The sequence below is a fragment of the Barbus barbus genome, assembly GCF_936440315.1.
Source record: "Barbus barbus genome assembly, chromosome: 41".
NCBI lineage: Eukaryota > Metazoa > Chordata > Actinopteri > Cypriniformes > Cyprinidae > Barbus > Barbus barbus.
In genome coordinates, this window is record NC_136719.1 from 19,675,398 (window position 1) to 19,691,095 (window position 15,698).

Consider the following 15,698-nt stretch of genomic DNA (forward strand, 5'->3'; position numbering starts at 1 on the left):
ATCAGAGTATGTGAGCGGAGCGGAGCGGTGTGATTTTGAATGGAGCGAGGAGCGGATTTTTTAAAAGTCGGAGCGTCGTGGTTTTCACTCGCTCCAAGAGCGCTCCATCACGAGTACAATTCATGCCAACGACCCGTAATATAACTGCATATTTAGCAAGAATTCACATGTTAAACACATTTAGCTAGCTAGATAGAAAAGGATCACTCAAATCAGAAAGAATGTGAAGGCTATGATGACTGCAGTGGACATGAGCGGGAAGTTATATTTCTCAAGGAATTTATTTGTTCCTTCTGAATATTTTTAGCTGACCGCTGACTTTTTTTTCCTCAGAATTACATGATATAAACTCGCACTTGCGAGTTAAAAAGTCTAAACTGAAATATAAACTCGCAATTCTGAGAACATATGAGTCATGAAAAATGTTTGGGGTGGGGGGGGGGGGGTTATAGAAATGAATACTTTTATTTAGCAAGAATGCTTTAAATTGATCAAAAGTGATGATAAAGAGATAATGTTACAAAAGATTTCTATTTCTGATAAATGCTGTCCTTCTGAACATTCTATTCATCAAAGAAACCTGAAAAAATTCAACTCAGCTGTTTTCAACATAAATGGGGTTTTTTTGTTAGTTTTTTTAGCAGCAAATCAGAATATTAGAATGATTTCTGAAGGATCATGTGACTGGAGTAATGATGCTAAAAATTCAGCTTGAAAATCACATAAATTACATTTTAAAATATATTCAAAACAGTTATTTTACATAGTAAATATATTTCAAAATGTGACTATTTTTGCTGTACTTTGGATTAAATAAATATGGGTTTGGTGAGCAGAAGAGACTTCTTTAAAAACATTAAACATCTTACTGTTCAAAAACTTTTGACTGGTAGTGTAGGTTGTAAAAACTGTCGGGAGCTGATCATGCATAAAATTCCATAACAGAATAGAAAAAATGCTACACCCAAAATGTATCAGGCTGACATCATTCACAAATTGTTCCTTGCAACCTATTAAATTTATTGTCCTTCTAGCACATGAATACACAAGGATATTAGTCTATATATAAATGACAATTACATAAATACAATTAATTAGTCATTATTAATTTATGATCACAAAATGTGATCATGTAAAACGTGTATGACAGCATGATGTTATAAACAGCACAGAAAATGGAGGTATGCGTTTAAAATGATCACAATGATGATCTAGTGTTGATTAAGCATGAGCACACATCGTAACCAGACAGATGCTGATGCCCATGTAAACAGAATAAAAGTCCAGAGAGGACTGAACCAAATCAAGAGGCCACAGATGTACTTTGGCCCCATTTCCCCCTGTCACTGTTGAGAACTGAGATGCTATGGGTTTTACTGTAATTCAAGGAAATGGAAGGCAACAAGTGTCATCAAGCTTCAAGACACACCTTCATATAATTCAGTCTTCATGAAATGAACACAAACCACATTTTATGTCACCAATCAGAGTGTAGCAGGAAGCCGGTAACTTGCGTGGCTTCAGCGATTCAAATGTGATCGACACTCAGCGGTTTCCTCTGTATGCTTCTCAGACAACACAGACAGACATAAAGAGATAGAGCGAGTGATAAACAGAAAGAAAAAGTCATACAGAGATTGATACTTCACAAGACGCTCACCTTGAAGACAAGAAAGACAAGATTGTACTGATTGGCACTGAAGAAAACTATTTGGGAAAAAAGAAAACACTGCCAACATCATCTACAGACGGACCAGACATACTGGTAAGAGTGTTTATGAAATCTATCACCGACACATTTACCTTATACTTGAGAAAGCTAGAGTAGCTTTATCCACCTGATCTGATCCTGAAAAATGACTTTATATAACTAGTAATCATTTCAGTAGATAATTAGAATTTTTGACTAAAAAATTCGATCACAAATAATAGCTGACAGTGCTGATAAAACAAAGTAAATATAACAAATATACAACAAAGATTATTGGAATACATTTTAAAAGAAAATAACATTTCAGTTTTTCTACTTCAAAATGTCATGTTTAATAATAATGACCACACAAATATTTTTTTAAATACTGTAATAAAATATCCATTACAATTATATTTATTAATAAACACATGAATTAAATTAAAACATTTATTTCTATATTTAGTAATTCTGGTTAAGCATTCTAAAAAATTAAATTTATTCAACATTGCTGTTTTAACAAATTGGCTAAAATGTTGCCCATGGATTTTTTTAAATGCTCAAAAATTCTCAAATAACTTTGGGAAATTCTGTGGTCCTGTGATTCATGCTGAGAAAGAGACTTAAGAGACTGGTGGGTGACAAGCGAACGCAAGAAGGTGAGCTGTGAATTTACAGAAGCCCCCAAACAGCAGACAGGAAGTTACACATGATTAGATCTGGGTGAGGAGGTGTGCATTTAAAACATCTGTCTATTTTCTCCATCTCCCTCCGAGTGCTTTCATCACGTCACATTTCACTGGACTTCCAATATAAATGATATTTCCTTCCTCCACGGGCAACAGAGATCCTCTCTTTCTAAGAAACAGGCGCTCAGTTGTTATGGGAAGGAAAAGGTGATTTGGAAATACAGGATTTATGAGCATGTAAAATCACATCGTGTTCTGGAATTTCAAAGGGATGGAAACAGTTTTCATGTGCATGTGCAAAGCTTGAGATTCCAGTTAACAGGACATTAATGTGATTTTTGTTTTGTGCTTAAAATTGTATTGCAATTGGAAATCTACAGGAAGTTGAAGATTAATTACAAAAGGCTGTGATTTGTTGCAGGATGTCCTACACCCTTTCCCAAAGGAACTGTGTGCTTGTTTTCTCGCTGTACTTTAATCTCTGTGATGTGATTTGTTTTCTAGAAATGTAGCACTGGTCTGCCAGTTAAAACTAGTTATTGGTGATCTTTCTGGATACTTTATGGAAGTGTCAAGTACTAAGATTTTTTGAACATACTATAAAACACGGTCACAAAATGTAATAGCTATAAATGCACACTAGAGGGCAAACTAAGTCCAGCAGCACTGCTGCTCAAACTAACCTTATCCCTGAATATGAAACTTTGCCCCATAACATATTCTTTCATGCTAGCAACAAGAATGATACCTAAAATGTGTAAATGCTACTATTAAATTAATTTTTTTGGCCTAACATACAAAACTGGTGAAAATATTCCCATAGATTTAAATATAGGCAGGCAAATTTATCTACAGGCCAGAATATCATAGACATTTGGGGGGCCAGTAAACAACCACCTAAATCTAGTTTAATGTATTTAAAAAAAAATTAAACACAGGTGACATTTTAAATAATAATAATAATAATTAATATGCAATAAATATATTATAATAAAACACAAACACAAAATTATATTTATTAATAAAGATTTAAATATGTTAAATAATAATAAATAAGTTAAAATACATGTACTTATATATATATATATATATATATATATATATATATATATATATATATACACACACACACAGTATATAATATTTATTTCTATAAATTAAAAAATATAATTAGAAATATATATAAATATAATTATAAAAAAATAACAATTTAAATTATTCAGCCTTTAACCAATAAAATCTATTTTACAAGAGTGTCCTGGCCAAGACAGGCAACAGTGCAAGTAATTACACAAAATAGTACACAAAAACAATAGGATATTTGAGGTGTACAATAAATTATTCCACTGCCATTATTTTGCACGTAACTAAGTATAAGGCTTTGCGAAACAGTTCTTCCAGCTGTCCAGTCTAGGTTATCTGTCTGGGTCTTAATAGACTATTGTCTGTGTGAGTTGATCTTAATCTAAAATATCTTGTTTAAAATGTTCTCAATGTAGCAAGTACATATCTTAAAAGGCATGTGCTTCTTTATCTGATACAAACTACACGTTTAAATGAGGGTCACATGTAGGATAATTGGATTTCTGAGTTCTGTCATTGGCACCAGTTTTGTCATAGGCAACCACTGACACACACACACACACACACATAAACATACAGGAATACACCTTCACATATTCAGACAAGCAGTCAGGCACACAGCTAAAGAGAGCAATTGTGAATCTTCTTACTTTCATTTGCATCGCTGGGCCTTAGGCTTTATATCATTAGCTTCTGTGTAGCACGACGTACATGGAGCATATACATGCCAGAATGCTTTCGTTCTTTAAACAGATCTTGTCCGCTAAGAAGAAAAACAAATTCGGTAAGACAAAACTAATACTGTTCTCTGGAAGTGAATGCCTGTTTTGCAAGTTTTAGAACTCATGATCAGAGTTTGTGAACAACAAATCACATAGCGTTGTATTCTCTGTTGTTTCTGTGGACACGCAAATGCATGCTTGAATACTAGTGTGTATGCCCCCCCCCCCCCCCCCCCCCCCCCCAAAAAAAAAATTAAATATCCAACGAATAGAGGCACTTAAGCTTTAGATTGCTGATCATCAACCTTAGGAGGTCAAACAAATATAATATAAGCTGTTTTATGTTTTAATAGTTATTTACATATGAGGTATGACATTTTTATATCATACCTCATATGGTATGCTCAAGTTGAAACACTGACTACTTTGCTTCAGCAGTCGTTTCTGTTTTGGAGAGAGATGCTGGTTTTGTGGGTCTGTTGCTGCAGTGCTGACAGAGATAATAAACCCAGAACAACAGTTGATAAATATTTCTAGGGCCCTTGTGGAGGAAGGCAGGTGAACAGAGCCAAAACAGGGACAAGCTTCCAAACAAATGCGCTAATTCGAAGACTCTTTGCAACCACCTACTTACATCATATTACACATAATCATTAGGAGTTTAGCACATTATCACATAATTTTGCTTCTAACTCATACACACTTATCAAGGTGTTTACAGCTTGGATTGCAAGTATACACAAAACCGCTTTTCGGTTTGTTACATGCTGTGCTGTGTGTTTTGATCCCCAATCTGTAATGATTAACATACATATGTAAAAGAGCAGCAAAATACTGTATTTAGATTTTGTTTTTCCAGCATTTTGGACAGATGAGTGGAACAATCAATGTTGTTATATTTCAGTCCTCCAGAAAGGGAAGCCCACTCTCCTGAAACAATAGCCAGGGTCTAAACAAGTATTATGTAATGTTCCCTGACCTCCAGCCACATGGACATTCTCAGGGTGGGACATGTCTTAAGATTGTCCCTAATATGACCTGTGGGTGGGGAGGACATACAGTACTGCCCTTTAAAATAAATGATATCCATTCCTTAAAAAGATAATACATTTTAGTAAATGATATTAATATTGTTAGCATGCTCCAAATAACCTTTTAAGCTAACCTGTTTTAGCTCAAATCTAAGACAGCACTGCATATAATCAAGGATAAGGCAATCAAGGATAGACTGCCTGCGACAAGCCTGTTGAAAACCTGATGGTGGACAGAGACAAGGAAAATACAAACAGTAACATAGAAAATATATTTATTTTAAAATATATAATTACATATTTATAAATATTTAAATTATTACTTTTAAATATTTAAAAATATATGTTATATATTAAGTTTATATACATTTATATAATTTAAATAAATATGAAATTGTATGTATTACTCAGTATATAATTTTTTTAATGTGTGCGTGTAGAGTAACATTGATATATACATATAAAATCTCTATATAATATTTAATTTTTTAAATTTTTTATATGTATTATACATACATTTATTAAATATAATTTAATGAATAATTACATTTTAAGATTTGTTTGAGTTAGGATGTTACAAGCAGCTACTAGACAGTGAGGCAGCTCACTAGATTTTGGAAAAGAGCTTGAGTTTCTATCTTTGGAACAACTTGCAAGTATAAGAATAAACAGTAAGCAAACACAATGCTATTCATCTGAGTTCACTGCCACTGGGTTTTGTGGGAGTCATGAGATCATATGCATGAGATGGGAAATAACATGATGCAACAGTAAAAAGGAGAGCAGATTGAATAAAACAGTACTGACTTCCTCTCTTTCTTTACTTTTGTCTCCTCAGAGGCTCCAGCAATTATGTGCTCTGAAGACACACTCCCCCGGCCGTCTCTGCGCTCGTCCCTTGAAGAGGTACGGAACATTAAAATGACTTCCTTAGTAATGTCTGAGCATGTGCACATATGAACTCAACTATTAGTTGCTTTTTTCTTTGTACTGCCTGGGGTAATTCATGCTTCTCTAATGCACAAACTCTAAAACAATAAAGAAAACCCATTTTACTAGACTGTAAACATTCAAAACTCATTTAAAAAGGAGTTGGGTAAAATTCCTATTCAAACGTCAGAAGGATTTTTATCCAAGCCAGTGCTGCAATTTCCTGTTCATTTACTCCTTCACTCCAACCTTGGCACCTGCATTAGTAAGTAAGGTGGGTTATGGACATGCCCCCTGATCCTCACCCCCTCAAGGTTTATCATGCAGCTGGAACACACAGATAAGAGCGCTGAAGGAGAGACCGTGTCAAACGCACAAGCTAAACATATTTTGCCTGCTCTAGCGGCTCTTTTACTGCTTGATGCAGAGTTTTGTTATGCAAATTTCTACATTTCTGGAAGCAGATTAAATAATCCTTCAAAACAACGGAATAAGATGCAGTTTTTATTCCACTTAAAAACCTTTGCTTTATCTTATAATGTTCATTGCCACAATGTCCCAGTATTTTATTATGCTTAACAGATCATTCAATCATGCACATTCAAATGGTTAGAACACTGTAGGCTATATAAATATATTATACATTTTTTAATTGTTAAGTTCTATTTAATTACATTTTAAGAAAAAACTTTAGGTTTTTAATACTTGTTTTAACACTAATAGGCTACGTGTTTTTGATGTTATCTGTCTAACTGATTTGAAAATATGAATTTGGGGCATCATAATGAAGGACGAAACTTTCTTCAACATAAATCCACAGTATGCTGAATTTAGTGTTATTCACCATCCTTACCAAAGACATCCATCTCCAGAGATATCCTCATCTTTTTGTCTGACGGTTTAGTTCACATTTAAAAGATTACATAACACACATAACACAGTTGACAAAGTAACACAGTTGACAGGTAAGAACTTTTAAACACACACACATTATAATAACATACATTATAATGTTAATGACTATATTATGTTATTATAAAGTTAAAAGAAGTTTTATAATGCATCATGACACTTCAAGTTGTAAGGACTTGTTTAATAACATCATAACACTTTATCAGTCATGACTAAGTGGAAATTAGGGTGACCATACATGCCATTCTTCCCGGACATGTCCTGGCCAGGATTTCTATATTGCTTTGATTCAAAGTACCTCGAGAGCATTTCGAAAACATAAGGGACTGATGTCATACACCACACGCAAATAAAGCCAAAACCTAGATATTTTAGGCAATGTAGAAATCCTGGCCAGTACGTGTCCAGGAAAAATGGCACGTATGTTCACCCTACAGAAACAGATATATACCAAATCTATAATATTATATAGGTTTCAGTCAATCATGAGGAATTCTGAATGCTTTATAACCCTTGACAAATGTGAATATAATGTGTATATAATATTATGGATAGGCCTACTGAGTTCATAGAAAGTGTGGCCGTGATTAGATCAGTTAAGATTATCCATTGTAATGCAAATCATGGTATTTAGGCAATTCCTATGTAATTTCCGTATAATGACAATAGTTTGTGAATATTTTTTTTGTTTATCAACAGCACTCAGTGGGAGCATAAATTGACCCACAAAAGTAGTTTGCACCGCGCTCTTTCGTTGCTTGATCTTTCATTTAGGTGCGTTGATCCATTAAATCACTTATTATACAAAACCATGATCCGCACTCACATGAAATAGTCTTTTCTTTTCATTTTATTCTACATTTTATCACCAGTAGGACAAGGACACATACGTTTCGGCTCAAAGGCCTTCTTCGGTGTGTATAAATTGAATAAATTGACCCTGAATTGCCAACAATGTCAACCGTGTTAATCCTTGTCAACTGTGTTACAGCTGATGGGTAACACAGTTGACATTTCGGCCATTTTAGGGCCTAATGCAAACTGCTGACCTTGGACTAGTTAGTACATGACCTTGATTAACTTATGTTTTTATATTCCTTCTCTACATATTTATAAATATAGCATGTGATGTTGATAACACAGTCGATGGTCAATTAATCTACTCTACGTGTAGACAATAATATAGATCAAATATTGAAGAGGAGAAGTTATGACTTTCCACACTGTCTTCAAACTTCCCTCCAAAAAAGGAAAATACATCAAGTGATGTTGGACATGTGACTTTGGAACAAACCATTGCTGATTTATAGGGGGTTTTATAGTGAGTAACACAGTTGACACTGATTTCTCGGACATACATAAAATGGATGATTTTATGTAGATGCATGAGCAAAATATTTTTTTAAAACACCTTTCTCATAATTTAATTATTTTGCACAAATAATTATAAGAAATATATACAGAAAAATATATCACATTTGTATCACATATCAAAACCTCACATTTACCAAATCGGACAGCACAAAAACAGAAATTTTCAGTATAGAAATTGCCATTTTTGCAAGATAAAAGATGGATATCTGTTGGATTTTTGCATTAAATTAAATAGAAATGTCCCCTGATATAAAAGTGATCGTTGTTTGAAGTGAACAGTTTATAAAAAAAATGTAAAAATTGATAATAGAGTCCATGGACATGACATGTGTACCCGAATTATAGAATCACTCTAAATAAAAATGATAACTAACATCTTAAGATGTTTATGCAACCCTGGCAAATGACACCATTACTTCGACAGGGTTAACAATAAAAAGTATAGCCTACAATGTGTATTTAATAGAAGCTTGATACATTTTGAACACATTAAATAAGCAACTTGTAGCTTTGTAGTACCTATTACTCAATACAATGTAAACTAAGTGGCTATATGTGGTCCAGGGTCACGTGTGAGAATACAATTTTGATGTAAACAAACACCTGCTGATAATCCATGCGGATGCTGGTTACAGTGCAGTGAGAGGCGGAGGCGGAGGCGGGGGCGGGAGCGGGAGCGAGGGGTGGCGCCTCGGCTGGATTGGCGAGAAGGCGCAGGCACATCTGACAGCGAGCAGCAGGTTTTAATGGCATTCGGTGCCTGGAGATCACACGCACGCAGGAATGCAGCGTGCAGGTCCGGTTGTCCTTAAACAGGGACTGTCAAATCCTTATTGGAGATGTAGTTTTCGACATGTGTTGCTGCAATGATGATCTTTAAGTAAAATAATTGTAAATAAATCGGACCTGACTGAAACATGCATCTCTTTCGGAGTTATAATTACCAAGTCTTTCCAGATCGGTGTCCCAGCGAGAAAACAACTCAGATTCGAGGAATCAGCTGGGTAAGTGGGCAGAAATAAATTCTTTAAAAAAAACAAGTAGAAAAAGAGAAACTTCTAGAATCCGGTTATTCCACGAAATAGGAGCTTGCTTGAAACGGTATGTTCTTTTTTTTAAAAGATTTTAAACATTCTATCAAAGAATGTTGTGTTAATAAATTACATTCTGCCATCTCAAGTTAAATCAGCTTGCTTAAAAATGCCATCTTCGTGGAAAAATAACTTGGCAAAACATTTTTACCTGTATAAAGAATGTAATGTTGGTGTCTGCTTTTTATTGGCACCCTTTTCTTGGAATAACCCAAACAATATTTCCATTCTGAATACATGCAGGTACAATTTTCTCAGAACATGCTATTGACTCTGTATAGCTAAAGAAGTGTGTGTGTGTGTGTGTGAAGGGAAGATGGCATTGAAACCAATGCCAAATGATGTGAAGCCGGAGGCTAAGACACTTAACCAAAGTCCCTCAGACACTGAACATGACCCCAAACAGTCAGGGAGAGCAGAGCTTTATATTGTTGTTGTATATGTTTTTGTGTTTACATGTTGTTAAAGGGTTAATCAAGGATGAGTTATTTATAGTGTATTGTTCATTGTCCATCTTAAGGTTTGTTCCCTTACAGTTTGGAAAAGAATGTGCACAGGAAGACCCACACCACTGTAGACCATAGTGAACTTGAGTGAACTACAGAGTAAATCTCATATAAGGAGTATTTTTTACCAAAATGAAGGTTCTTAATTCAAAAAGACACAGACTGATCTCTTTTAGATTACATTCTTTTCGTTTGATTTTGGTCATGTGACTTTCATTTCAATATCAAAAAATAAATAAAAAAATACTCATAAACACGGCATGATGAAACATATGGACACTGTGTAAACCTCACTGGTGCTTTCCCATCTCCATATTACACTGAACATTGTTTAACCTGCACGTTTACTCCCATACTTATCCATGTCTTCAAATACACATGGTAAACAGTTAGTCCAATTAGGAATTGTTGTAGTTTCTGTACTGCTGACTGTCAGTTGTTATGGAGTTGTGGTCTTTTATATGTCGAGATACTGGACCCCCTTTTCCTCTTCTACATTCCAGCAATAAGGGTCGTGACTCAGGATGAAATACTTCACGTTGCCCAAGGACCCCCTGAGAAAGAGATAAAGAGCCCTAGTTAAAAACATATCTATGTATTGTGTCAGTGTGCCACTGTCTGCACTCTATCAGGGTTGACTTTTATCTGTCTCCTATTTTCTGGAGGGTTTTTTCCCACCTTAAATTATGCATATTTTGTCAGAATACAGTACAAAACCAAACCTCAGACTGAGACATCTCTGTCTTAAAGGAAATAGTTGACATGAAAATTTGCTTAAAGTTTACTCACCCTCAGGCCATCCAAGATGTAGATGAGTTTGTTTCTTCATCAGCATGGATTTGGAGAAATGTAACTTTATATCTTGCTCACCAGTGAATCCTCTGCAGTGAATGGGTGCCGTCAGAATGAGGGTTCAAACAGCTGATAAAAAAATCACATTAATCCGTAATCCACATGACTCTGAACAAATCCATAATTAAAACATTTTTTTTTACTTCAAACCGTTGTTTCCAGTCCTCTATCCATAATACTGCTTTCTCCAGTGAAAAGGTCAACTTGTCTGAATCAGAGGGGAAATATGCACAGATCAAGCACAGTTAGGCAGTCCAAAACAGCAAATTTTCATTTTTGGGTGAACTATTTCTTTAAGAGTGTCCTGCATTTGTCACACTGTAATAAATTTGTGTCCACTGCATAAGTGGGATTCCCATAAGAGTTTCTAAGATAAACGGCAAGTTGTATTTAATTTATTTATGATTTACTTTTACTGCCATGGAGCTTGAGATGCAGCAATTTACATTTAGAACTACATCTTAATAAACATTGAATAATGTAAATCTAATTTAACAATGCTTGACAGTAATAACATCTATCTATCTATCTATCTATCTATCTATCTATCTATCTATCTATCTATCTATCTATCTATCTATCTATCTATCTATCTATCTATCAGCAATTATACGGCTAACTTGGGCGCTCAATAAAGTAAAGGAACAAAGACACCTGTCAATAGCATTTCACGATCATGTGATTTCAGATACTTCCCAGCACCTTCATTAGACTTACAGTCAATATCCCTGTGTAATTTCCCTCTTGTACTGGAACATGTGATCCAGCCAGCTAGTTTCACTCTACAGTTTACTCAGTCAACAGAGCCACAGGGTGGAGCGATCTCCATGCTGGCCAACCTTATACTAAATTAAATCAGGCATGAGGATGCAGTGAACCTGATCACCTGAGAATCATCCGACCATTTTCACTGTCCATTGCTGCTGTTGAAAGGAAACCAAGCAGGGAAATGCTGAGAAAAAACTCCTTTCAAAACAAATCAGCTTATTCTTAGATCTAGAGAAACGATACATCAGTTTTAAATGTTGGCACTGTTGACTGGCCGATGCGTTTTCTGTGGGCATCTGCTGCATTAACTCCCTAGGTGGTGTGGTGTAATGTAGCGGTTATAGGAATAGTAAAGTTCTGCCATGATTTACTCACCCGCATATTGTTCCAAACCCATATGACTTGCTTTAATCTGTGGAACACAAAAGGAGATGTTTAGCTCATAGTGGTGTCATTTAACAGAATGCCAGGTTAGGTTATGAATGACATTAGAGTGACTAAATTATGACTGAATCCTGAAAGGATTATCCTGAAAGGAGCAAGAACGAAGAAAGCGTTAAGTATTATTATAATAACCATGAGCCATTGTAGTTGTAACGGGCTTGTTCATGCAGGATAAAAACGAAAGATTACTTTTCACAAAACCTATAAAGATACATTATCAGGGCAAGCCCATAAATAGCAGCATATGCTTCTCATGCTTCACAGCATTAGTCAGCTGATGCTGAGTAACACCTGCCATGGGAACAGAGTCTGACAATGCCTCATAAAAACTGAGTTATGGACTCTCTGCCATATGGGCAGAGGGGAATCACGTGGAATTCGGGCGGATGAAGACTGTGGAGAGTTTCTCTTTGTCAGAAGGTTAGAAAACTATGCTGGCAACATCTCAACTGGTAGTTCAAGTCCTTAATGATTCAAGCTGGTCCACTTGGTCATCATGATAACGCTCCCCTGCAGCTATTTTCTAGTCATGCAAGTACAGATCCCATCTGTTTGAATAGAGAAAGCCTGAAGCTTGCAGTAACATTTCAAAAATATGTATCATCATACATTCTCCATCTAACTCAAATAAGGCTAAAAAGATGTGTCAATGAAAACCTGGAAATATCAGGAAAGTTTGTTTTCTAGGCCTGAAAAAGTTTAAATTTAACAAACAAAATAGTAAAAGTGATGAAAATGTCTAATGCACATTTTTCTAGTTATTTCTTTCTCTAAAATATCCAATCTGCTACTGCAATATTGCTTTTGGGCAGAGTAAAACTTGCTCTCAATCTGAATCTGTGAATTGATTCAGGTTCTTTAATCAAAGAATTGGTAAAACTGGTTCAGACTGATTAATTAGCGACTCTTTAAATAATTATTTTTAATGTAATTGCATTGGTCATTAATACATATGATTAGGTTCTTTCCAAATATGTCATGGGCATAACCAGAGTTAAATAAATTGACAAGAGATTATTTTTCTATGAAAAACTGAACATATACAATTGCATTTCTGCACTTGACTGTATGCAGAATGGATTTAAACATGATAACATATGACTCTTAAAAATAAAGATCCTTTTATTGGAATCTATTCCATGAAGATTCTTTAACGTCCATGGAATCCATTGCACAAAAGGTGTTATATAGTGGAAAAAGGTTCTTTACATTTTTTAAATGTTCTTCACATACAAAAAAAAAGAAAATCTTTTAAGAACTGTTCACGGAAAGGTTATTTTGGATATCCAAAATGGTATTTACATGGCACTGCGTGAACCCCCTTTTGGAACCTTTATTTTTTAAACGTAGCTGAAAGAAACAATTATATTGCTTGACCAACATATTTAATAAACTTGCATGGAAGCTGTGTATTGCGTTGTGAGTGACAGGAATTCCAATTCTTTGACACAGATTCTGTGTGGGCCTGGTTATCCACCTGTGCCATGAAATACAATATGATGAATTATGTTTGATATCACCCAGAGATTCCTCTATAGGTCAGTTCATTGCAGAATCAATAACTAAAAAGCATTTGGGCATCTAAATTACTGGTGGTTAATAGCTTACCAATAAATATTTAAACATAGTTCATCCATTATTCTGTCTTCAATCTCACTGATGCTCTGATTTTTATGATGTAGAGGAGAGAGAAGCTTTTCTTGGCTCTTGATTGCGGACAAAAGATCAGAGCTGCTGGCAATTGTTGTTAGTTAATGGCTGGACAGAGAACCAAAACCTTGAGTGCCTCTTGAGCAGGAATCCAATCAGATATGCATGCTTACAACCTGGTTATTCTCAAGTATGTGGTCCAGTTCAGCTGCTTGAAATCACTCGAATGCTTCCTCTTTTCTAGTGTCATTTCAGTTTTCAACAACATAATGAGCATTAAAGGAACAGTTCTCTCAAAAATGAAAATTCTGTCATTGTTAGTCTTGTATAGCCACATTATGCCGTTGTTTATGCGAATAGACTTTATCAGAATGTCTGAAAGTAATTTATGATTTCACAGATATTACACAGTTCTGCTGAATACACAGGTTTGATTTTGTTTAATATTAATAATAGTGTAAAATTGTTTTATTTTTAAATATTTATTTTACTGGCAAACATTTAATTTATTATAATATTGTTATTCAACTTAGTTTAATTGTTTAATATTTTCACAAAAGGCAAATTAGTTATATTTATCACTGTTTTCTGTAAAATAATGCCCATGGAAGCCCATTTCTGCCATGGAATAAAAAAATCTAAATGGTAATTGCAGCATTTTTCTAACAATTCAGACTTTTTTTCGCGCAATTATGATAATTTCATAAGCTCAAAATTTTGAGATAAAAATTGTAAGGCAGATTTTTGAGAAGAAAAAAAACTTAATCTCACAATTCTGACTTTTTTCTTTGAATTCTGAGTTTAAAGCTTACAAATCTGCTTTTTTCACCACAAAATAAAATGCAAAAAGTAATTATGACCTTTTTCTCAAAAGTTTGACTTTTTCTTGCAATTGCAAGTTTATATCTCACAATTTGGACTTTTCTGCTCATAAACTCACAATGCAAGTTCACACCTTGCAGATCTGACTTTTTTCCCTCAACTGCAAGAAAACAAAGTCAGAATTGAAAGATATACTGAATTGGGAAAGAAAAAAAGTGAATTGTGAGATTTAAAAATATCAGTCAAGCAAACTGTATTGGAAAGACAAATGATAAACCTCTTAGTCTTAACGACAGTCTCTGTCCCTCCTCCACCACACAAGCTTACAGAGCCATGCATTCCTCTTAAATTCTTGTGTGAATCTTAATTACATTATGGCAGTTCATTAGTCTTTGCTGAGAGGGAGGCAGGTGGCAAAGATCATGTGCAGTGCTAGTGTCAAATACCACACATGGCGGCATTAGTCTGGCATGTCTTCTGGCATTCTTTAGACCTCAGTGCCTTTGCTGTTTTGTGTTTTAATACTTTTGTCGCTGTACATGGACAGAATGGCATTTTGCCAGTCACAGATTGATAGTATAATCTATATAATACTATAAAACTAGATTTAGTGATTGGTTCCTGCCTATGTAATACAGGCCACCACAATGTTAGAGCAAGAACTCAACTGCAGTCTCAATTCTTATCATTAAACTCTTTCTCTCTCTGTTTTTTTTCCTCACAGACACCTCTGCCAGAAGCCGTGGATACACAAGACACCATCAAACAGGTATGAAGTTCTTTGAACAGTGGCCTGGGTTTTGTACATGTTGACAAGCCTTAAAGGGACAGTTCACCCAAAAACGAAATGACGCATCATTTACTCACCCTCACATCATTCCAAATCAGGACTTTTTTTCTTCTGAGGAACACAAAAGGAGGATTTTTAAGCAATATAGTCTTTTTTTTTTCATGCACTTACAAAGAATGAAGGCTGAAGCTTCACAAAGGAGGTAAAAGTGCAATAAAATCAGCTACTCGTTCACTATAATTCAAACCTTGTGAAGTCAAACAATACATTTGTGAAGATGAGACCAAAATTTGAGCCATACGAACTATTTAATTAGGCTTTTGCATGTTTTTTAACTTACACAG

General features: G+C 34.9%; 1 protein-coding gene across 3 annotated transcripts in view; it reads left to right on the forward strand.

Annotated features, from left to right (window-relative positions):
- Nucleotides 1–1,522: 1,522 nt before the first annotated feature.
- The window catches only part of LOC306860680 (rap guanine nucleotide exchange factor 3-like), a 38,953-nt gene continuing 24,777 nt past the window's right edge, over nucleotides 1,523–15,698 (forward strand). For 2 of the 3 annotated variants that reach the window (XM_079402493.1, XM_079402495.1), the window contains exons 1-2: nucleotides 9,137–9,435; nucleotides 15,289–15,333. In XM_079402493.1, coding sequence (XP_079258619.1) covers nucleotides 9,349–9,435; nucleotides 15,289–15,333 — 132 coding nt within the window. In that variant the 5' untranslated portion in view covers nucleotides 9,137–9,348. Of the gene's footprint in view, nucleotides 1,766–6,053; nucleotides 6,122–9,136; nucleotides 9,436–15,288; nucleotides 15,334–15,698 lie in introns of those variants that run through there. The other variant, XM_079402494.1, reaches the window with a different exon arrangement.